Source organism: Trichomycterus rosablanca, chromosome 27 (genome assembly GCF_030014385.1).
Source record: "Trichomycterus rosablanca isolate fTriRos1 chromosome 27, fTriRos1.hap1, whole genome shotgun sequence".
Lineage (NCBI taxonomy): Eukaryota > Metazoa > Chordata > Actinopteri > Siluriformes > Trichomycteridae > Trichomycterus > Trichomycterus rosablanca.
In genome coordinates this window covers 9,057,257-9,081,959 of record NC_086014.1, presented here as the reverse complement: position 1 = coordinate 9,081,959, position 24,703 = coordinate 9,057,257, and the positions used below count along the sequence as shown (strand labels likewise).

The window sequence follows — 24,703 nt, the reverse complement described above, 5'->3', positions numbered from 1 at the left end:
ATTTGAAGTAGCAGCCATACAGTTGTATGGACCAAAACCTACTGTTCTGGCTACTATTTATCGTTCTCCCAAGCCCAATAAGGATTTTATAAATGACTTTTCAGCATTTCTCACATTGCTCTGTTTACATTTTCCTAACATCATTGTGCTTGGTGATTTTAACATACATATGGACAGTGTTAATCACATTACTACTAAGGATTTTATATCTTGCTTGGACAGTTTTGGATTTCAACAACATATCAACTTTCCAACACACTCTAAAGGACATACCTTGGATTTAGTCTGCTGTTCTGGTGTAACTCCCCGCAACTGTACTGCCACTGATCTCCCTGTCTCTGATCACTTGTTAATTTCATTCAATATCAATATGATTCTATCTAAAAGTAGACCACTACGTGACATTACATATCGTAATATTAAAAATATTAATCTAACTTCTCTTTTATCAGGTATTGACAGTTTTCCTAACCTTAGTCTTTCAGCCACTACTGATGATTTGGTTTGTCACTATAACACTGGACTTCATTCTCTACTGGACTCACTTGCTCCATTAAAAACCCGGACTGTTTCTTTCACCCATTCAGCTCCTTGGTTTTTACCCCATCTACGTCAGCTTAAAACTACAGGACGCCAGCTGGAACGTCTCTTTAGGAAAACTGGCCTTATAATACACAAGGAGCTATATCATAACCATCTTCTTCTATATAAAGATAATCTTCACACAGCAAAATCCCAGTACTATTCCCAATTAATTAGAGCTGGTGATGGAAACACACGGGCCCTGTTTTCTCTGGTCACTTCCACTCTTCGCCCACCTGACTCTTTACCTTCACACTTCTATTCTGTCGATCATTGCAATTTGTTAATGTCATTTTTCAATACTAAAATAGATCTGATACACCAGCAATTGCTTCCTGTTACTTCTTGTACCGTATTTTCCCCAGTGTCGGTCCCTCTTATTCATCCATTTACTACTTTTCACCTTCCCACTATCTCTGATATATCTAATCTCATCCAGAAATCAAAATCTTCCACTTCTCAACTTGATCCTTTCCCAACACCCCTGGTCAAAGCAAGTTTACCTGCTATATTGCCTCTGATAACTGCCATTATTCACTCCTCCCTCACCTCTGGATCTGTCCCTTTGTCATTAAAGTCTGCCTCAGTCACCCCTATTTTAAAGAAACCCGGTCTAGATCCTAACAACTTCAATAACCTTCGTCCCATCTCTAATCTGCCTTTTCTTTCAAAAATCCTTGAAAAGACAGTTGCTTCTCAGGTACATTCTCACCTCTCCAATAATCACCTTTATGAGCAGTTTCAATCTGGTTTTCGTCCCTATCATAGTACAGAAACAGCTCTCCTCAAAATAACAAATGACCTTTTGACTGCAGCAGACTCAGGTTTTTTATCCATACTCATTCTCCTTGATCTGAGTGCAGCATTTGATACCATCTCCCATTCTATTCTCCTCCATAGACTATCAGCCATTGGTTTTTCCAACATACCTCTGGACTGGTTCACCTCATATCTCTCTGATCGCACTCAGTTTATTCAATTAAAGACATTTACATCCCAACCATCTCCCCTCACTACTGGTGTTCCTCAAGGTTCGGTTCTAGGTCCTATTCTTTTCATCATTTACCTTCTTCCTTTAGGTCATATTTTCCATAAGTATAATATCCAGTTTCATTGTTATGCAGACGACACCCAGCTCTACCTTTCTAGCAAACCTACTTCTACCCTCCCTCCCTCCTCCCTCTGCAATTGCTTACAGGAAGTCAAGTCTTGGTTTTCCTCTAATTTTCTCAAACTCAATAGTGATAAAACAGAGGTTCTTCTCATTGGTTCTAAATCTGTCCTTGCTAAAGTAGACAGTTTCTCAATTTCCATTGACAACACTCTTGTTTCCCCCTCCCTTCAGGTAAAGAGTCTGGGTGTCGTCCTTGATAGCACTTTGTCTTTCCAAACTCACATAAATAACATCACTCGGTCTGCATACTTTTATATTCGTCATATTAACCGTCTCCGTCCTTCCCTCACTCCTGACAATACTGCCATTCTGGTCCACTCCCTGGTCACATCCCGTTCGACTATTGCAATTCTCTTCTGTTTGGTCTCCCCCTCAAGTCCCTCCATAAGCTACAACTAGTTCAGAATGCTGCTGCCCGTGTCATTTCTAGAACCCCATCCATTCATCACATCACCCCCGTTCTTCAACAGCTCCACTGGCTCCCTGTTAAATTTCGCATTGACTATAAACTTATACTGCTCACTTTTAAGGCTATCCATCATCTTGCTCCTCCATATCTCACCAAGCTCCTTCATATAAATAGACCCAGCCGGACCCTTAGATCTTCCTTATCCATTAGTCTTATTGTCCCTCCAGCCCGTCTGACTACCATGGGGTCTAGAGCTTTTAGCCGTTCGGCTCCCCGTCTCTGGAACTCCCTCCCACCAGACATTCGTAATATTGACTCTCTAGACATTTTTAAATCACGCCTCAAAACTTACTTGTTTAGGACAGCATACAGTCTTTAGCTTGTTCTCTTGACTATATATATTTTTAAAATTCTTTCCCTGTTTTATTGCTGTTTTATGCTGTTTGTATGTTTATTCTTTTATGTACGGTGACCTTGAGAGTCCTGAAAGGCGCCTATAAATAAAATTTATTATTATTAAATTTTATTATATTTAACCTGACTTAGAAGTGCTCAATGGTGACAATATGGTGTACTCACAAAACAGGCCCTCTCGTGCAGCTCATCCAAGAGGCTCGTCTACAGTCCCTCTTAAACAGCTGCTTTGGTGGTTCTCTTCCTCCCCCTGCCTGCCGTGCGTGCTTTCCTGCGCGAGGGTCCTGCCTGGCCCGGTTTGGCCGTGGTGAAGGTGATGCACTGGGAGTCCAGGAAGTCTAGCAGCTTAGCGGTGCCCAACCTGATGCCCGCCGCCCGGAGCCTGGCCTTCAGATCAGACAGCGAGAGCGGCTGATACTGCAACACTTGGCGGTAAAGCAGCGGGTCTGACGCGATGAACGAACGCACGGCCTGGAGTTTATCCTTCTCGCGGACCGCTGCCTGAGACGCGGTGACACCCTCGGTGTCTGAGCCGCCGGAGTCGGAGTCGCATAACTCCGGGTTGGACCTGCAGAGATGAAATACTGTTAAACACGGTTTTGAAAATCCATTCCATAGCATTAACATGTACACCGATCAGCCATAACATTAAAACCACCTCTGTTTCTACACTTACTGTCCCATTTTATCAGCTCCACTTACCATATAGAAGCACTTTGTAGTTCTACAATTACTGACTGTAGTCCATCTGTTTCTCTGCATGCTTTGTTAGCCCCCTTTCATTCTGTTCTTCAATGGTCAGGACTCTCCCAGGACCACTACAGAGCAGGTATTATTTAGGTGGTGGATCATTCTCAGCACTGCAGTGACACTGACATGGTGGTGGTGTGTTAGTGTGTGTTGTGCTGGTATGAGTGGATCAGACACAGCAGCGCTGCTGGAGTTTTGAAACACCTCACTGTCACTGCTGGACTGAGAATAGTCCACCAACCAAAAATATCCTGTGACCACTGATGAAGGTCTAGAAGATGACCGACTCAAACAGCAGCAATAGATGAGCGATCATCTCTGACTTTACATCTACAAGGTGGACCGACTAGGTAGGAGTGTCTAAGAGTGGACAGTGAGTGGACACGGTATTTAAAAACTCCACTCATACCAGCACAACACACAACACACACTAACACACCACGTCAGTGCTGCTGCAGTGCTGAGAATGATCCACCACCCAAATAATACCTGCTCTGTGGTGGTCCTGTGGGGGTCCTGACCACTGAAGAACAGGGTGAAAGCAGGCTAAAACAGTATGTAGAGAAACAGAAGGACTACAGTCAGTAATTGTAGAGCTACAAAGTGCTTCTATATGGTAAGTGGAGCTGATAAAATAGACAGTGAGTGTAGAAACAGGGAGGTGGTTTTAATGTTATGGCTGATCAGTGTATATTGGACTAGCGTGATGCTATGAGAAACATATTTGGAAGGTTGCTGGTTCAAGCCCCACTACTGCCAGGCTGCCACTACTGGGCCCTTGAGCAAGGCTCTAAACCTTCAACTGCTTGCATTGTATATAATAACAATTATAAGTTGTTTTTGCATGTTGCCTTCTCAATATGTAGCAGAGCTGAGATTCGAACCGACGAGTTCGAGATGTCGGCTCTGGTGTGCTAGCTGAAACTGTATCTAAATAAACGCTGTAGTAAGAGAGCCTCATTTATAGTATAAGAATTTTGTGATTGTTACTTCACCTCTCTGACTCGGCGGTGGACGAGGTGCTTGAATCCTGAGATGCAGGAAGGCCGTCCTGCTCCTCCTCATTAAACAGCAGTTTGCGGGGAGAGACCGGAGGAGGCGCGGCGGGTTGTTTGAAGCAGGGCAGTGAAGGCTGGGGGAGTGCAGATTTGGGACGAGCCTTCGGTGAGGTTTCCTCCTCTGAGCCGGAGCTCATCAGCTGGTGGGTGTACTGATGAATCTCCTTCAGCTTCAGCACCATCTGCTTCTTGGGGAGAGGGCGCACTCCGAACCTGGTGTTGTTAAAAATGACAGGGGTATTATAAATATCCTGATTGCGTTACGCTTCTCCACTACTGATACAACCCTCTACTGCTGACTTAGTAGTTTCGCAACTGACACACGCCCCCTCCGACACGTGTGCAGTACCGACTGCATCTTTTCACCTGCACGAGGCGAGTTCATATGCGGATCAGCCTTGTGCATGGAGAGCCGCACCCTGATCAGCGTCATTTCAACTCTACGCGGGCGCCATCAATCAGCCAGCAGAGGTCGTATTGATTTGATTCACATTATTGACTTTATGTAATAACGAAATGTCATGACTTCCTTTAAAACTGTCCGAGAGACCATCATTATATAACAAACAATAAATGTCTATGATCAATAAAAACCAATGTCAATTGTTTTTTTTATTATTATTATTATTTTTTTATTATTATAATTTTTATTATCATCCTCTCACTAATGCTGGTCCCTGCTCCTGATTGGGGCTGACGAGGCTACTCCACGCCTCCTCCGACACGTGCACAGCAATCGAACCGTCTTTATCACCTACATAGTACAGCAGGTGCCACCAACCAGCCAGCAGAGGGCGTAATTGCACCAGTTTGAGAGAGAGAGTGTCCCCCTCCGGCTTTGAGTCCCGCCCCCTATCTGAACAACAGGCCAATCGTTGTTCATGTAGCCACTCAGCCCAAGCCGGCAAGGCAGAGCCGAGATTCGAGATCTGTGTGTTTTACCGCTGCGCCACCTGAGCGGCTGTGTTTCAATTGTTAATACAGTGGTACCTTCACTTCACTTGAGCGGTGAGGTAAGATGTCATCACTGCAAACATGAGACGAATCATATGCATTTGTATGGAATAACAGTCAAATCTACTCCGAAAGCGTCCACGTGTATCTGTGTTTAGCTGGATTTTCCTCCTGTTTCACTTTTAAACTTGTGTTGTAGCTCGGGGTGCTGAGAAATTGTAAGAATCAGCTTTTCTGAGAGTCGAAAACGCGTATTGTTAAAAAAAGATGTGACAATGGATTAAAAGAACTACATAGGAACATCTAAACTTCTCTTAATTATTACTAGGGCTGGGTATCGCCACTAATTTCCTGGATCGATTCGATTCCGATTCACAAGGTCCCGATTCGATTCGATCTTCGATCTGATTTTCGATTCAATTTCGATTCAACACATTTAGGCATATTCGAGTTACATTAACAGGTTTTGTTTAAATATGTACAGATGTTCAGAGAACGAATGTGATAATTGTACAAAGAACACTCATTATTAAAAATATTTGTGTATTTTGTTTACATAAATAATTAATCCAAAACAGAAAACAGTAACATAAATTTTTTATTATTATTTTATATGTCTGACACGCTACAACATTGTAAATGTAATGTAAACATACACCTGGCTGTTAAACAGCTTATGCCAAGTTTACACGACACGACACTGATTAACACCTGGTCGCTGTAATGTTCACACTACACGACTGATCGGCGATGGGGAGTTTTACACTACACCATCTATCACCAGGGGGAATCGCAGGCGAGCTTCTCTGGTCTCCAAAACTACGTTTTGTCACGAAAACACACGTGAGAAGTGATGAAAGGTTTAATGATACCACGTCCAAACATGCACATCAACAAGTAGCGAGAGATCAAAGTTTGTGCGCTGATGAAATAAATGAATCCGAGTGGATTTGGCAACACGAGCAGCATGGCGTGTTCTATAGTGAGTTGGAGGTTAATAAATATTTTGTTTTGTAGAGAACGATCAGGTCGCGTGTGCTGATGTATTCTGATAGAAACTATATTGCGCTCCACCACCTGTTTCCAACCTCCCCCCTGCGTTTCCCCTCGCTGTTTCTCACATTGATCGAGAGCCGAGTTTTGATCGCAGAGCGAACACCGAGTTCCTCCCGAATCCTGCACCGACCCGTCGCCGAGCGAAAATCAGTGCAAAAAGTTGTGTAGTGGTCATAACTTGAGCTTCTGCCATGCTAAACTGATGTGCAGGTCAGATCTCGTTGCATGAAAAAACACTGGCTGGTCACGCGAGATTAAAGGGGGTGACAGATTTCCGTGTGCACCGTAAAAAGGGGCGTATTTAAAAGATCGATCTCGCGTTTATATGAATCGATATCGGATCGTTCAAATAAAGATCGATTCGAATCGAAAAATCGCTTTTATAAACCCACCCCTAATTATTACTGCTCATACGTTCTCTCCACTGATGGAAGTTCCTCACTTGTTGATGGCACAGCCAGCAATTAAAACTCTAAGATTCAAATAATTCTTTGTACCTGTTCAGTCTGTTCTTTAACTCGGGTGTGTCCATGTCTGAAAAGCCTGGCATGGGTGTGATGGGCACCAGAGAGGCTTGATTCTTCTTCTTGCAGGCAACTAAGAAAAAAAGAACATTATTTTTATTCCCAAAGGGAAGCAGCTCAAAACGTCTGAACCAGACCTAGACTGAGAAACAAAGATGTGTTACCCGGTGTCTTTAACTGCGCCACTCTCTTGGCGAGAGGCGCTGGACCTAATCTCTCGGAGAGTGGAGGAGCAGGAGCTACTTCATCTTCATCCTCTCCGTTCCAGCTGTCCCAATTGTCAGCGTTCGGCAGACTGTGATTGTGCGAGGCGCTTCGATCCTGGGTCTCACTTCTACCTCTGTGTTCTGAAGGACGTTCTGCGGGACCTTCTGCGGGACTGGCTGGATCTTCACTGCTGTCCAGCTTCAGGCTGAAACACGGTGGCTGCTCGGGCAGCGCACCGCCCAGACCCCAGGAATCGTCAAACGCTATTGGGGGTTCGTCGAAGGCACAGAAACTGGTTCCAGCTTCCTCTTCTATCACTGTGTTTGGCAGGTCTTCCGTTCCAGGTGGTTCTTCAGTCTTCATCTCATCTGCGTTTGGAGACGGGAAACTGGTGGAAGTTCTCCGACATGCTTTCTGGAATGGGCTAAGCTGGAGAGATACGAGCTCTCCAAATTTCTGGGTTCTTAGCCCATCTTCCTTCAACAGAGGAGATTCCAGAGCGTCCAGTTTCTTCAAAAGAGGGTTCGAGTGGACGGGCGTGCTGCTACAAGGTTCGTGTCCAGTATTCCGTAACGTCTGCTTCGTGAAGGAACTCTGTGATGTCTGGGACGATCTGGAAATCGAGCCACTGGGTGGTTTCGATGCGTCATCGACTGAACTTTCACTGCTGAGATGCAATTCTACGTTGGATGGTCGATGCGCGGTCTTAGAAGAAGAGGCGGATGAAACTGACGACGACGGGCACGATTTAGGGAAGAGCTGGGTGCGGCGCATGCTGCTGCCAGTCTGCCAGGAATTGGCGCGCGCGGAGGGTTCCGGAGTCGCCGGGATGAGCCAGGAAACCTCAGCCGAGGTGTTGAATCCGCACTCGTCTGCGCCACCCATTCCGGAAGGTTCTGGATGTGTAGACGTTTGAGAAGATCGGACTTCAGGGCGATCTTTAACGCGAGTGTAGCTCTGATTAGGTCTAGCGGGAGGGTCGACGTCCATGTCGTCGCTACAGTCAGACAGGACGATTAGCTCAGGGTGGCTTCGATTCGAATGAGAACCCGCGGGTTTGCTACTACTAGGTACAGAGGTCGATGTCTCCACATGGGTTCCTCTAGGAACGGGAGATCTAGAGCATGCTCTTGTGAATCCTGACGTTTGTTTAGGGTCATTAGATACGTCGTTTGGATCTGAGGGGTCTTCCTTTTCACCTGGAGAAACGCCAGCAACTGGAAGGAAGAGTTGGTCGGGTTCTTCAGATCCTGGTGGTGGACTTATGCTCAAGTCTATCACTTCACTGACGGTAGATGAACGACGTGCAGCAGGTGTGTTTTTGTATTGGGCTCTGTGTTGAGTCTGAGTCGGTTCCATGTACTCCCCCCAGGATTCAGAGAACAGGCGACTATAGCTGCGATCTAAACTAGCATCTGGGTTTCTCCTGAGGCCTAAATCTGTATCTGCCTTAGCATCAGGCTGGCAATTAATGGTCTGACCTGGAGGACTAGTACTGGCTTTAACGTCATCACTATCTTCCCTGTTCTCATCTTCCTCCTCCTCGTTGGTCTCATTGTCCGCCTCGTCATCATTGCCCTTCTTCCTCTGTGTGGCTGCGAACTCATAAATCTCGTCAAGCTCCTCCTCATCCACTACTTCTTCTTTGATCTCATGATCACCACGACCCGCTTCATCATCACCCTTTGTCTGTCCTCCGGCTTCTCCAGTCTCTTCTGCATCGTTCTCTTCATGCTCCCACATGGACCGCAGGAGATCCATGAACTGGGTGTCAGCCAGGCTCTGCTGGGGGCCAGCCTCAAGCTCTTGATCCGGACAAGAGTCCTGTGTATCTTCGTTAGGGTTGTCTGAATTCTCCAAGTGCTGCTCACATTGCTGCTGAAGCTCAGACAGACCAAACCTACAACACACAACCATAAGGAAATGATCAACTACACTGTGTACACCTGTGTTTATTCTGATGTCAAGGTGTTTTAACCACACCCTTTGAACACCTTTCTAGGTGTATAAATTAATGCAAAAAAATTAATACCAAGTTCCAATTTTGTGGCAGCAGTTGGCATTTATGTTCCAGCATTACAGAGGTGTGGACAAAATAGATGGATCCATAAAGTGGATCCATAAAGTGCCCTGACCTCATTCAACACATTTAGGATGAATTGGAACACTGATTGTGAGTCTTTTTGAGACACACATTCCAAAATCTGTTATATATTGTTATATATGAGACACATTGTTATATATACACAAAGTAGGGCTGGTATACATACAAAGCCACAGTTTTGTCCAGCAAGCTAATGGTCAGGTGTCCACTCATTTCATTCATTCATTCATTTAATTAGAATTAAATGTTTTATCCAGGTCAAGGTTGCAATGGGTCAGGTTGCTTTCGAAATTGTTGGGCCAAAGCATGACATACAGTACTCTGGACAGGGTGCCAGTCCATCACAAGGCTTTGGCTATGAGACGTGGCCAACCATGTCTGTGAAGACACCGGGCAGGCTGATAGCACTGCTGAGAATGCTGTGCCAACTAAGCGTAGTCTGTCCATATTCTTTTGGTCATATCATACATACTGAATGTGTATTGTACACCCTTTCATGGAAACGGTATTCCCTGATGGCTGTGGCCTCTTTCAGCAGGATGATGCGCCCTGTCACAAAGCAAAAATGCTTTGAGGAGCACAACAATGAGTTCGAGGTGTTGACTTGGCCCTCAAAATCCACAGATCGAGCATCTGTATGATGTGCTTGACAATCAAGTCTGATCCGTGGAGGCCCCACGTCACAACTTACAGGAGTTAAAGGATCTGCTGCTGACATCTTGGTGCCAGATACCACAGCACACCTTCAGGGGTCTAGTGGAGTCCGTGCCTCGATGGGTCAGGGCTGTTTTGGCAGCAAAACGTGGACCAACAATATATTATGAAGGTGGTCATAATGTTATGCCTGATTGGTGTATATATGATTTAAAACAAGACCATAACTGGATTACTAATGGCTGATTCTCGTGCACAGTGCCATCAGACTGACCTGGTGGCGAGTTGGATTACATGTGGCAACAAGGCATGCGTAAGGGGACAGCTGGCGGTGTACAGATACTGCAACAGAGCGTGGACCGCTTCACCCGAAACATCATTCAGTAATAGTCTTTGAGCCTGACGAAAGCCCTCCTCCTGCACCCCGAATCCTTCATCATGCACCTGTACACACGGTATAATGATTATTAATGTAAAGCACAACAACATGAAACCTGTCAGAAATAAAACACATATAATGCACTCGATAAAACGTGTTACATGATAATGATGTAAATCTGTGGTACTCTGATCCACAGAGCCCCATCTGTTTGCCTAATGAAAGTTAGAACTGGGTGCACAAGTGGAGCAGTGGTCTTTTAACACTATCCCACCTAACATGCCATCACTCAACACGTGTGGACTGGTTTTGAGGTTGCTTTGTACCATGTTAGCCAGAAGAGGGCAGCGGGTGTACAGCATGAAGGAGTGAGCGTAGTAAACTTCTCCTGTGTCGACCTGCAGCTGGACATCACTGAGCTGAGGGTTATTCACCATACTGCCCAAATCCGAACACAACCGGGATACGGTCACCTGTACACACACACACACACACACACACACTACAAGATCCAGGATTGTACAGAATATACACTGATCCTTGTTTCTACACTCACTGTCCATTTTATCAGCTCCACTTACCATATAGGAGCACTTTGTAGTTCTACAATTACTGACTGTAGTCCATCTGTTTCTCTGCAAGCTTTGTTAGACCCCATTCATGCTGTTCTTTAATGGTCAGGACCCCCACAGGACCACCACAGAGCAGGTATTATTTAAGTGGTGGATCATTCTCAGCACTGCACTGACACCTACATGGTGGTGGTGTGTTAGCGCGTGTTGTGCTGGTATGAGTGGAGTTTTTAAATACCGTGTCCACTCGCTGTCCACTCTATCAGACACTCCTACCTAGTTGGTCCACCTTGTAGATGTAAAGTCAGAGACGATCGCTCATCTATTGCTGTTCGAGTTGGTCATCTTCTAGACCTTCATCAGTGGTCACGGGGCGCTGTTGGCTGGATATTTTTGGTTGGTGGACTATTCTCAGTCCAGCAGTGACAGTGAGGTGTTTAAAAACTCCAGCAGCGCTGCTGTGTCTGATCCACTCATACCAGCACAACACACACTAACACATCACCACCATGTCAGTGGCACTGCAGTGCTGTGAATGATCCACCACCCAAATAATACCGAATCTGTGGTGGTCCTGGGAGAGTCCCGACCATTGAAGAACAGCATGAAAGGGGGCTAACAAAGCATGCAGAGAAACAGATGGACTACAGTCAGTAATTGTAGATCTACAAAGTGCTTCTATATGGTAAGTGGAGCTGATAAAATGGACAGTGAGTGTAGAAACAAGGAGGTGGTTTTAATGTTATGGCTGATCAGTGTTATGTAGCTAAATATTCCCTTAAAGCAACTGTGTATGTACAAAAACTATTTTTGAAGTGTTACCGATGGGATCTGATGTTTGTTGTCTGCAGGTTCACGGACAAATCCACTCAGATGAGGTTCAGCCACAGCTGGATCCTTATCTGTAGAGCAAAGGAAACATCAGAGCCTGGAACACTCACTGAGCATTAAAAACACACTCTGGGGTCCGCTTCTTACTTTTAATGGTAGAATAAACCTCCACAGTAAGCACAAGCTTTGATTGACCTGGAAGTGTGCTAGGGATTATGACAGTCAGTCAAGATTGATAGTGTCTGTAGCAGAACAACGTCCCCAGATGGTCACAGACCCAGCTTGACGCTTAATCGGGGGAATGGTATTCTTCTGGCCATAAGCCTGTGTCCCAGAAATCTGCAGACCTATCCAAATTGCTTCTGGTGTATTCCAGTTAAGCCTTTCCATGCTTCTTGGTCAAGTGCAGTTGTTTATTTAGTTGTTTACGCTGTGTTCACACAGTCATTACATTCATGGCAGGACGGGTAAGGTTTTTCTTTTATGTCCTGATGAGATTGCTAAATTTGGAATTTCCAGAGTTTGAAACTACTCCTAGTGGTATCTCTGGGAAGTTACCTTATACCCATTTCCCAATGTCCACAAAGTTGAATCAGTTCATCTGGACACAAGTTTGTTGTAGAGATACGTTTCGTCACTCAATCCGAATGACTTCTTCAGACGGTTTAATCAACCGTTTAATCAACTTTAGGCCATACAAACTAGCAGTAGGTTTTAAAACCAGTAGTATCATGTAAGGGTTGAATAATTGAGAAATGGCAGTATTAACTAGAGATGTACCGATCGGGGTTTTTGGCACCGATTCCGATCTCCGATCTCCTTTCAGGGTTATCGGCCGATAGACGGGATTTAGCAGTAAATAAAGTAAATAAACTTAAAAAGAGCCTCACAGTGAAGATAAACCGGAGCAGCGCGTGTGTGTGTGTGTGTGTGTGTGTGTGTGTGTGTGCCTTTAGAAGAGACGCTTTGTTCACAGTATCGCTATAAGTGATTCATTGATTCATGAGTTGATTCATTTTATGCGAAGCGTAAGTTTCTCTTCTCAGTTATCTCTCCGTGTTTACTGTTATTATTTATAAAACGGATAGTTCCGGTCCTAAAATCTGATTGGCTGAGCCGCGTTCGAAGCCGTTGTAAAATCCCCGATAAACGCACACCTAGGACCACCTCACATCATTCCATATCAATACGCCACTGAATAGAAAAAGTTAATGTTATTTTCGCCCTCATGTTGCCTAGCAACACTTTTAATCGAACTATTTTGCGTCGCGGAAGAACGCTTTATTGTAAGTTTATACACAATAAATACATTTATGAATTAAACATTGTTGTATTTATTATATTTTATGTTGACCGCCGTTTTATAAAAGCAATAAGCCACGAGAGGCCGTGCATTACTGTTATGATTTTAGCACGGGGAAAGTCGTCATCCCCGTGCTAAAATCACAGTAATGCACGGCCTCTCGTGGCTTATTGCTTTATTAAATGTCGTGGTTTTAAATAAACACCAGCTACTACAGAACATTTTGTGTGACTCTCTTACATTAAAAAGCTTCATTAAACTGTTAGTACCACAGATCTGTAACCGAGTCAGACTCGTTCCGTCTAAGGAGCTTAAAAGTTTTCTGATGATCCTAAAAGTTCAGCAGATGATCCTGAACTAACGAATTTGGTAATGAATAAACTTTTGCCTCTGATTGGCTCTGTAACGTTTTCTGTTCTCATCTACATCACAAGCAAGAAGCGCTCACGATGTACCAAAGTGAACCAGGAGTTTATATAACGTGCTGATAGAATCGACTCAGATGTGACCGGGTTGATTTATCTTTTTAAAGTAAATATTACAATCAGAAAAATTACATCGTATGTATGATGCACAGCGTTAACGATGTTATTTTAGGTCATGAAGAGCTTTCACTGTGGTTTCTGTACGATTGTTGACGAATGGTGATGTGATGGTTGGCGCTTCGTAGCTCAAAGTCTGGATCAATCCACTGAGCTGTTAAGCTTAACGTGATCTTTTATATATCACACGATCGGATCGGCTACTTTTAGGAGATATCGGCCGATCGCCGATAGCATATTTTGATTAAAAATCGGCCGATACCGATTCATAGCCGATCGATCGTTCCATCTCTAGTATTAACATAATACCCTGCTACTAAAATACCATATCAATAATTTTCTTATAATGTTCATTTGCTGCATCATTTAACTGATAAAGACTCGATTTAAAGCAAAATCTAGCTCCAGAAAGAGATAGATCGCTGAGGCTTTGGGTGCTTGAGGCAAGGACCACAGAGGCCTCGACAATTTAGAAAGTGTTAACATAGACCAACTAACTTGTTTAACCATAAACAATCTCTCACCTGTGCATCTGGACTGTGTCAGCGTCATGCCCTCCTCTGCCAGGTCAACGAGGTCTTGGAGAGCCTGTGTGCCAGGCATGCCCAGGTTTCTGGTTGCGGGACGGTCTGTCAACCGCTGCTCTGGATCTGTAGTAGCTTTTGAGGCTGCTGCAGGATGCTGTTTTACCGGAGTCACTTCCGAGCAAAGGGACTGATGTTTCTGTGCACAATCAATGCAGAACGATTAATGAATACGTCACTGTTTCTGATGTTTTTACTATGGTAAGAAGGGTGCAGTTTGCATTTGTTTAAAAAAAAAAAAAAAAAGGTTTAGGAGAGCTGCACACTAGCATGTGCTTCCTCTGGTATGTGTGAAATGGCTGGCTGATTCTTTTTACCAGCCAGTGGTGGATTCCCAAGCTGTATAGAAGAAAGATAGAAAGAAAGATATCCTTTATTTGTCATATATACATATACAGATGTACAGTACAATGAAATTCTTTCTTCGCATATCCCAGCTGGTGTTGGAAGCTGGGGTCAGAGCGCAGGGTCAGCCAACTTACGGCGCCCCTGGAGCAGACAGGGTTAAGGGCCTTGCTCAAGGACCCAACAGTGGCTACATAGCAGAGCCTGGATTTGAACCGCCAATCTTCCGGTTGATAGCCCAAAGCCCTACCCACTAGGCTACCACTGTATGGAGAGTCAGCTACGCTCTATGTGAATCCTTCCATACAGAGGTCACATTGTAGCCGCGGCAATGAGGAGAATCCCAGTTCTACCCACCCTCCCTTAAAACGCCCAGCTGTGTCTGATGGACGGCCATCCAAGGCAGTAAGACTACTGAGATTTGAATTAGGGACCTCAAGCTCTCTGCTGTAATGGGCTACCTTACTGGACCACTGTGCCAACCAATCTTTTTTTAATAGCAGGCATGGTTACGTATGCTGCATTCTAATTGCTGGGGTAAAAGGAGGCTTGAGGTTGCCACACTGAGGGGGGAAAAAGTCAGAAGCAAAAAAGACAGAGAGGCTGAATAGACTAACTATTTAACTTGATTATTTTTGTTACTTCTGTTACTTTTAAATCTCAAGACTAGACATTTGGTTTGTCTACCAATAAGTTGCAATTAAAATAATTGTTCTGGGTTTGAATCTCAGTGGTGCTATCAGCTGACTGATGGAGGATGGCCAAAGCTCTGTGATTGTTAGGCACTCTGTGTAGAACATTCCTGCCTTACATCCAATGTATCCAGGATAAAGCGCTTGATCAAAATGAAATAAATAATGAATCAATAATTCAATATTTCCTCATTATTAAGGCCCTATTATGGCCCTAAAAAAGTGGAAAAGTGTGCTTCTCTACAGACGTTATCATCTCTGTGCTGCGCCTCAAAAGAACAAGCCAGTAAAGTATTATGCTTCCGACTGTTCGTCTATGTACAGCAAACTCTAAAGACGCTTGGTTACACAAGCAACCGGTTAGTCGAAACGTCCAGGATGTGGAAGTCTAATGCCAATCTGATCGGTGATAGGGGGGTTTCACACTACACGACCTATCACAGGGGTGTCAAACTCATTTTCACCGAGGGCCACATCAGCATTATGGTGGCCCTCGAAGGGCCGATTGTAACGTATCCTGCTGTGATTGCAGTCACATTGCTGTTTCTCTTGGAGGCTGAATTCTGCATTTATATTGTTCTACTGTACTTTACCACAGACACGGCCTCATAACACAAGAGACGCACCGGTTTCTCTTCCTGAAGCACAAACTTGTTTTCACTTTTATTAAATGTCCTACTTATGCTTAATTTTCTTAATTATCTTCTTGTACATTTTAGGATCATGTGTAAATATGTGTAACATCATCTACTGGCGGGATGTGTCACTTTGCAGGTCACAAAATCAGCCTGCATTTTGAAAGATGCAGTTTAAGACAATCATTCTGCCCTCACTAATAGTTTATCCCCCTTTCTCAGCTAGACAGACAGACAGACAGACAGACAGACAGACAGACAGACAGACAGCTCTCTTCAGAATACAGTCGGTTTATTTGCTTCCCAGCTGTGTGATACACTGTGTGCATCAAAATGAAGTAAAAATACAAACAATAAAAACAATAAAGAACCTAATACAGTAAAAAGCACACAGCTGTAGTCAAGTGTTACATCTGGTACAATATGAGATTTAACCAAACGTAAAATAACGAGTTAAAATTTTGTGTAAAGTTACTAATTGCTATAGTAACGGTAACAACAGTATTTAATTACGGTAAATTTGTAACTAAAACGCTGTGATATACTCTTACTATATATACTCTTTACTAACAACTGAGAATATAAACGCCACTACTTACGGACAATGCTTGGGTATTATATTGCAATATAATTATTTGTATTTATTTATTATTGTTTACATTACTGACTACGCTACCCCGCGTTCTTTTGCCGTAAAAGTCACATGGCTTCTTAGCGAAGGTTAAAGTTAGTTGCCATGACTACGATGTCACGTTGTCTCTTAAAGGCGCAGGAGCGCATTAAATCATAAGCGCGTCTCTATAACGACTCGAACCATCACAACAATCGTACAGTCGTTTAAGCTCTCGCGGGCCGGATCAAATGACGCGGCGGGCCGAATCTGGCCCGCGGGCCTTGAGTTTGACACCTGTGACCTATCACCAACTGGAATCGCAGGCGAGCTTCTCTGCTCTCACAAATATCGTTTTGTTACGAAAACACACTCAAGATGTGACGAAAGGTTTAATGATACCACGTCCTAAAATGCACAAGTAGCGCGCGATCAAAGCTTGTGCTCGTAAAAACAAAGAGAAAAAAATTAATGAATCTGAGTGGATTTGGCTTGGGTTGTTGTGTAGTGAGTTGGAGGTTAACAAATATTTTTGCAATGCAACGTTGGTGTTTTGTAGAGAACGATAAGGTCAGAAATACTGTAAAACTTGTGTGTAACACCTGTGTATTATGATATAAACTATATTAAGCCCCTGTACAGCCTTTTACACTCCTCCCCTGCATTTCTTCTTACGCTGTATCTTGCATTCTCATTGGCTGTTCGACATAGCACTCATTGCCAGTCGGGAAACACCCATTCAGATATCTGACATGCTAGATATCTCGATCCGGTCGCCGAGCGCTCGGCGAGCCGCTCGGGTCGAGTTGTTGAGTAGTTCACGCTTAGCGATTAAGAGCCGGGTTTTGATCGCCGAGCGAACGCCGAGTTGCTCCCGAGCCGGCAAATCGAGCGAAAATCAGGGCAAAGATCGTGTAGTGTGAACTAGGCATAAAGCAGCTTGAAACGCTACTCGGGTAACTGAGTTTAAAACACTCCCAACCAATTTTGTGGACAAAGTGGGGGGGTGTCACAACACGGACGAGTATTTTCAAGTTTGAGAAGGAGCTTCCATTCCAATATTAGCTTCCATTGATTCTATCATTCAATTTATGAGTATAATTTAACTTCTGTAAAATTACGCACATTTTTATATTTTCCCGATAACAAAAGTGACTCGCCGCAAGTATATAATAAAAAAACATCCCGGGTGTAATGTCAGTTTGCATCGATGACGGTTCGTTTCCTGTGCCTCACCTCTGATTTGACTCCTGGCTGTATGAACGTACGTAGCTCTGTGGTATAGAACTCGCACACTGTGGCTGGACCTCCTCCAGGCAGGGCGCTCTTGATCCAGAGTATGGCGCTGTCTGGACGTGTGGGAAGTGATGAGGGGGGCAAAGTGGGGGTAGGAGGAGTGGGAGGTCGGGGACAGAGCAGCAGGGCGGACACGCGCTCTTGGATCCGGATCTGAGCTGTCTGAGGGTCCTGTATGAGGAGGAGGGGTGGGGGACCGGCAAGGAGTTTCCTCCTTTTCCCACGACCTTTACCTAAGTGAAAGGAGTACATTACACACTTTTACTACTCTGCAATGTTTTAGCGCCCCTCAAGCCCCTTTAAATCAGTAGTGGTATATCTGTGATGAACCAAGTACTGTACCTGGTGCACTTTTCTTCTGCACTAGTGCAGAAGCCATTTTCGTAGGAGAGCTAGACAGTAGGCACTGTATCTGTCTTTCCTCCTCCCTGTCTCTCTCTCTCTCGATCTCCTGCTGCAGCAGAGAACGAGATAAAGCCATGGCAACCATGGTGTCCTCGTCCATGCGTGGAGCTCTCTTCCGGGCCTTCTTTCTCTTGGGCATGCTGGAGTCTGAGGTGTCACTACTGCCACCCGTCGGTCTTCTAGAGAACGAGAGGATGTGACACGAGTCTAAACCTATAACGAGTTCATTATGCGCCGGACGGATTTACTTACCGAGGCTCGTCCGCGCTGTTGCTTCGAGTCTCGGCAGCCTGTCTGTGCAGGACCCGCAGCAGCTCGGCCGGGGACACGCCCATGGCGGCCGAGCAGCGCTTCAGGTGGGCGGAACGAGTCTTTTCAGACTTGAAGCCCCGTCCGCAGATGGGGCACTCGGGTACACGGGGGCGAGGAGGAGGGCGAGGGGGAGGATCTCCGGAGCTACTGTTCTCAGTTTTATCCAAACACCTGAAACCAAGCAGAGGGGGTCACAGTTTACACCAGTGTGCATTAGGATGCTGCTTCACATTTACCAGGTTAAATTTAAGGCCTAGGAATTGTTACATATCTTAGGAATATCTTACAGAAGATCAATAAGATTGATTATGCAAAATATATATATATAAAACAACCACTGGACCCCCTTATCTGACCTGCTCTGGAAACAGAGCTATACACTGATCAGCCTTAACATTAAAACCACCTCCTTGTTTCTACACTCACTGTCCATTTTATCAGCTCCACTTACCATATAAAAGCACTTTGTAGTGCTACAATTACTGACTGTAGTCTATCTGTTACTCTGCATGCTTTGTTAGCGCCCTTTCATGCTGTTCTTCAATGGTCAGGACTCTCCCAGGACCACTAAAGAGCAAGCATTATTTGGGTGGTGGGTAAATTTCAGCACTGCAGTGACCCTGACATGGTATGGTGGTGGTGTGCTAGTGTGTATTGTGCTGGTATGAGTGGATAAGACACAGCGGCGCTGCTGGAGTTTTTAAATACCGTGTCCACTCGCACGGCTGACGTCACTACAGGGTTGCCAGGTTCGGAATTTTCCAGCCAAATTTATTTCTGTGAGGATACTTTCTTTATTAGTATTATTCATTTATTTATTTAATGTGGGATTTATTTCATTTCACTTTTCCTTTATACAAAAGGGGAAATGTGCAGCATTGCTCTGCATAGTTTGTACCTACCTCAAAAATTAAATGGCATTCATTATTTAGATAAATAAAATTTAAGCACAAATACAGTATCGCAAGCCCTAAATTGCCCCCATCCCAACTTTTTTTGGAATGTGTTGCAGGCCTGAAATGCAGGAATGGATTTATATTAACAATTGAAATGAAGTTGAGCAGATAAAACATGAAATATCTCGGGTTCAAACTGTCTGCAATCAAATAAAAGTCGAAGTAAATGTAAGGAACACTGTGTTTTTATTTTATTTGTAAATTAGGCTGAAGTTAGGTGAAGTTTACAACACTGTAGCCGTCTTCTTTTTGTTTCAGACAAATGAATGACCAGCAAACACTCTGAATGACCAAACCTAGATTACACACAAGACAAATAATACAGAATCTGTTCGTGTCCACCACAGACTCCACTTGTTACCTGTTAATGTGTTGAGTGCGGAGCTGATGATTCATTGCTGACAGATCTTTGTAACAAAGCTGGCAAAAGAACAGTCCTCCATCCTCTACGTCCACCACAGCATGGGTTTCAGCTTTACTGTCTGACTGTTTCTGTAATCTCTGAGCCACCACGTCGTCACTTTCAGCTTTCTCGGGAGGTTCTGTAACACACACACACACACACACACACACATTATTCAGAGTGAAGTGCCTTTACACTGATCAGCCATAACATTAAAACCACCTCCTTGTTTCTACACTCACTGTCCATTTTATCAGCTCCACTTACCATATAGGAGCACTTTGTAGTTCTACAATTACTGACTGTAGTCTATCTGTTTCTCTGCATGCTTTGTTAGCCCCCTTTTATGCTGTTCTTCAATGGTCAGGACTCTCCCAGGACCACCACTGAGCAGGTATTATTTAGGTGGAGGGTCATTCTCATCACTGCAGTGACACTGACATGGTGGTGGTGTGTTAGTGTGTGTTGTGCTGGTATGAGTGGATCAGACACAGCAGCGCTGCTGGAGTTTTTTTTAAACACCTCACTGTCACTGCTGGACTGAGAATAGTCCACCAACCAAAAATATCCAGCCAACAGCTCCCCGTGGGCAGCGTCCTGTGACCACTGATGAAGGTCTAGAACATGACCGACTCAAACAGCAGCAATAGATGAGCGATCGCCTCTGACTTAACATCTACAAGGTGGACCGACTAGGTAGGAGTGTCTAATAGAGTGGACAGTGAGTGGACACGGTATTTAAAAACTCCAGCAGCGCTGCTGTGTCTGATCCACTCATACCAGCACAACACACACTAACACACCACCACCATGTCAGTGTCACTGCAGTGCTGAGAATCATCCACCACCCAAATATTAATGCAAACATCATGAAAGGGGGCTAACAAAGCATGCAGAGAAACAGATGGACTACAGTCAGTAATTGTAGAACAGAATTTATTGCTCCATACTGTCCAAACATTACAAGTATGTATTTACTAACCCACAATGTTAAGATCAGTCATTAAGTACACGTTCTATCTAGTACAAGAGTACTTGTGCACATCCCTGACATTTAATCGTACCTTGATTGGGCAGTGATGCTGGAGTTTCAGCAACACTGTCTGCGTTTTCTGTAGGTTTTTCTTTCTCGGTGTGCTGTAGGCGAGGTGGATCGGCTCTCTTAAACCTCTGCATCCTGCTCAGCACCTTATCCTTCGCCCTCACCTTCTTCTCCTGAAAGGTGAGATTCGGCAAAAACAATTTCAGTGCAACACTATAAAATATCAGTCAGAATAGAATACAGCCTTAGGGTGCCCAGGCGGGATATTCCGCTAGCACACCGGCTCCGAGATTCTGAACTCCTCGGTTCGAAACTCGGCGTTGCCACCGGTCGGCCGGGCGCAATCTTGCAGGCGTGATTGGCAGTGCCTGCAGCAGACACGTTTCTGCTAGGGCGGGATGACCGGACTATGTGGGTGGGGTCGTCATAGAGAGGTGCCTGTGCAGAGTGCATGGGTGAAAAAGGGTTCCGCTAAGGGCTGCGCGCGGGTCGGAGGAGGCGTGAGCAGCAATACACCCACCTCGACGGCAATCAGGGATCCCCCAGCAGCGGAAGACAAATTGACTACACTAAAAGTTGGAAGAAAATGCAGAACGCTGTGACATGCCTAGTTTTCAATCCACCCAAGTATGGCATTACAGCACACACCAGTCAGCAATCCATTCTCTGGAATCCTATTAGGGCTGAAAGACAAATTGCATATTTGAGGTTCTGCATATTTTTGGCAAGAGGCAGGTGCTATTGACCTGACCAGGCACCCAAACCAGCAGAATTGGGGTCTTTGAAGAGTTTATAGCATGTCTCAGTTTGTAATATAGATCTAATACAGGTTCTTTGTGAGACTCAACAACTAGTGATTGTGCGTATGTCAGGAAAAAGCACAAGATAGTTTCAGATCTTCTCGGACAGCGCAGGGGTGGTACAAGCAGCATGAGACCTGAAAAAGTGGAATTGGCAATGAGAGCCACACCCTGATCAGCATTATTCCCCAACTCAATCAGCCAGCAGAGGTCGTAATTGCACCAGTTATGAGGAACCCTGGTCCGGCTTTCCCATCCCTGAACAACAGCCAATCGTTGTTCATGTGGCCGCCCAGCCCAGCCGGATGGCAGAGCTGAGATTCGATACGATGTATTCGAAATCCCAGCTCTGGTGTGCTAGCGTGTTTTACCGCCGCGCCACCTGAATTAATAGTCAAGTGTACTTATCTCAAATAAAAAAAACACAACAGTAAATCATTATAATCAGTGTGTGACTCTCCATGTGCATCACTGATCCCTGTATGAACCCACCACATGCAGGGGAAAAGAAGCGGTTGGCTACTACACACACTGTTTACACCAAACATAGTGGCAAGTTATTGGCACTTCTGGGTTGTTTGTTTGTTTAATGGGATTTTAACATCATGTTTTACACACTTCAAACACAATGGACAATTCACCTCGCTTGCATGTCTTTGGACTGTGGGAGGAAACCGGAGCACCCGGAGGACACGGGGAGAACATGCAAACTCCACACAGAAAGGACCCGGACCGCCCCACCCGGGGATCGAACCCAGGACCTTCTTGCCGTGAGGCGGCGGCGCTACCCACTTAGCCACCGTGCCGCCTGGCACTTCTGGAATATCCGACGAACAAAGTAAAGCTAACCCATAACATGGGTTTCAATATCACCTGCGGCTTGTTTCCTTCCACCACTGCTTCCTCTGATCCTTCATTTAGAACTTCATCTGTCCTGATCTTCTCCTTCTCCTTTACCGCTTCCTTCTTCTCTCTCTTTTTTTTACATGTAAGTTTACTCCTGCTCTGTACCTGTGAACCTTCATCTTTCTTATCTTCATCTTTCAGTGCCGGTTTCTTCTCATCGCCGGATTCCCCTTTCCGCTTGACCCTCTTCAGAAGCCGAGAGCAGAGGATGGAGAAGTCCTGATCTGAATCGTCCATCGTTTAGATTTACATTACAGTTAATCTGCAAGTAAAAACACATTACAGCAAATGATCTCAGGGTCAACATTCAAGGGCCAAAAAGAATACTACAATTTATCTAATAATATCCTTTAGATTATATTACAGTAGATTCAACCCCTGAAGGTGTGCTGTGGTATCTGGCACCAAGATGTCAGCAGCAGATCCTTTAACGCCTGTAAGTTGTGACGTGGGGCCTCCATGGATCGGACTTGTTTGTCCAGAACATCCCACAGATGCTCGATTGAATTGAGATCTGGGAATTTGGAGACCAAGTGAACACCTCAAACTCGTTGTTGTGCTCCTCAAACCGTTCCTGAACCATTTCTGCCGAAAGAGGGCACAGCCATCAGGGAATACCGTCTCAATGAAAGGGTGTACATGGTCTGCAACAATGCTTAGGTACTAGGTGGTACGTGTCAAAGTAACATAACATCTACATGGATGGCAGGACCCGAGGTTCCCCAGGTGAGCGACGCACACGCACCCGGCCATCCACGCGATGTAAAAGAAAACGTGATTCATCAGACCAGGCAGCCTTCTTCCATTGCTCCGTGGTCCAGTTCCGATGCTCACGTGCACATTGTTGCCGCTTTCGGGGGTGGGCAGGGGTCAGTATGGACACCCTGACTGGTCTGCGGGTATGCAGCCCAATATGCAACAAACTGTGATGCACTGTGTATTCTGACACCTTTCTATCAGAACCAGCATTGACTTCTTCAGCAATCTGAGCTACAGTAGGTCGTCTGTTGGATCGGACCACACGTGCATCAATGAGCCTTGGCCGGCCATTACCCTGTCGCCGGTTTACCACTGTTCCTTCCTTGGACCGCTTTTGATAAATACTGACCACTGCAGACCGGGAACACCCCACAAGAGCTGCAGTTTTGGAGATGCTCTGACCCAGTCATCTAGCCATCACAATTTGGCCCTTGTCAAACACTTAATTGTGTGAATTGTGTGTAATTAATCCTAATTGTGTGTTTATATATGTAACACATTGTGTCCAAACACAAGCCACCCCACCTCAGCACCGTAGTGTATTTTAAATGCCCAGTAAACAGTAATATATTGTGTACGGATTACCGTTAAGGCTCTTTTTGGGCAGTATGACTTATTTTTAATAATACCAGGGTAAGGTAAGATGTAAAGCGAGTACATACTAAGGGTTGGTTTTGCAGCTGGATGGTAGAAATTAAACCAATAAGGTTTATAAGTGCACTCCAGTATGAAGTTTGTACTGAAAAGTGTACGGAACACTGTTACATACGCTAATTCCGTTCACTCCAGTATCAAGCTGGTACTGAATAGTGTACGGAACACTGTTACATACGCTAATTGAGTATGTAATATTTATTATACAAGTCAAACTCATTAATATCCATACAGATATTAATAAGCCAAAGCAAAATAAACGTTTAATACTGTAACAACCCACTATATTTAGAATATATTTAGCTATACTGTCATGTATTGTTGATAGCAAACGGATGCTAAGCTAACAACACAAATAACTCACCTAACACAACAGCTCCGCTGGGTTTTCGTTCATATTAACAAATAGTAACAGTCTGTATTCCTGTGCGTATTATAAAATTAGCTTTTTAAATTTAAATATTATAATTTAAATAATTTGTATATTATATATGTATATAGCTACATTAAATCCAGTCACTAGCATTCAAAATACTGACGTTCAACCGCCTTGTTTTACTACCGCTGACGTATTTCCGCTCATGCACCAAAACAGTGCACGTCAGTTTTCAGGGTTCACCTCCCACGACGTATTTTTTACTTAATTCCGATTTAATTTCGATCAGCCATAACATTAAAACCACCTCCTTATTTTTACCCTCACTGTCCATTTTATCAGCTCCACTTACCATATAGAAGCACTTTGTAGTTCTACAATCACTGACTGTAGTCCATCTGTTTCTCTGCAAGCT

The 24,703-nt window shown here is 44.5% G+C and overlaps 1 protein-coding gene across 1 annotated transcript in view; it reads right to left on the bottom strand.

Annotated features, from left to right (window-relative positions):
• Positions 1–22,909, bottom strand: part of slx4 (SLX4 structure-specific endonuclease subunit homolog (S. cerevisiae)) — a 28,039-nt gene extending 5,130 nt beyond the window's left edge. The window contains exons 1-15 of the mRNA XM_062989239.1: positions 22,864–22,909; positions 22,467–22,761; positions 20,816–20,966; positions 19,710–19,890; positions 18,333–18,563; positions 18,018–18,259; positions 17,616–17,908; positions 14,038–14,236; positions 11,660–11,739; positions 10,592–10,738; positions 10,161–10,330; positions 7,086–9,028; positions 6,895–6,994; positions 4,325–4,600; positions 2,745–3,147 (exon numbers count right to left, since the gene is read on the bottom strand). Coding sequence (XP_062845309.1) covers positions 2,796–3,147; positions 4,325–4,600; positions 6,895–6,994; positions 7,086–9,028; positions 10,161–10,330; positions 10,592–10,738; positions 11,660–11,739; positions 14,038–14,236; positions 17,616–17,908; positions 18,018–18,259; positions 18,333–18,563; positions 19,710–19,890; positions 20,816–20,966; positions 22,467–22,736 — 4,635 coding nt within the window. The 5' untranslated portion in view covers positions 22,737–22,761; positions 22,864–22,909 and the 3' untranslated portion in view covers positions 2,745–2,795. The remainder of the gene's footprint in view (positions 1–2,744; positions 3,148–4,324; positions 4,601–6,894; positions 6,995–7,085; positions 9,029–10,160; positions 10,331–10,591; positions 10,739–11,659; positions 11,740–14,037; positions 14,237–17,615; positions 17,909–18,017; positions 18,260–18,332; positions 18,564–19,709; positions 19,891–20,815; positions 20,967–22,466; positions 22,762–22,863) is intronic.
• Between the last annotated feature and the right edge of the window lie 1,794 nt (positions 22,910–24,703).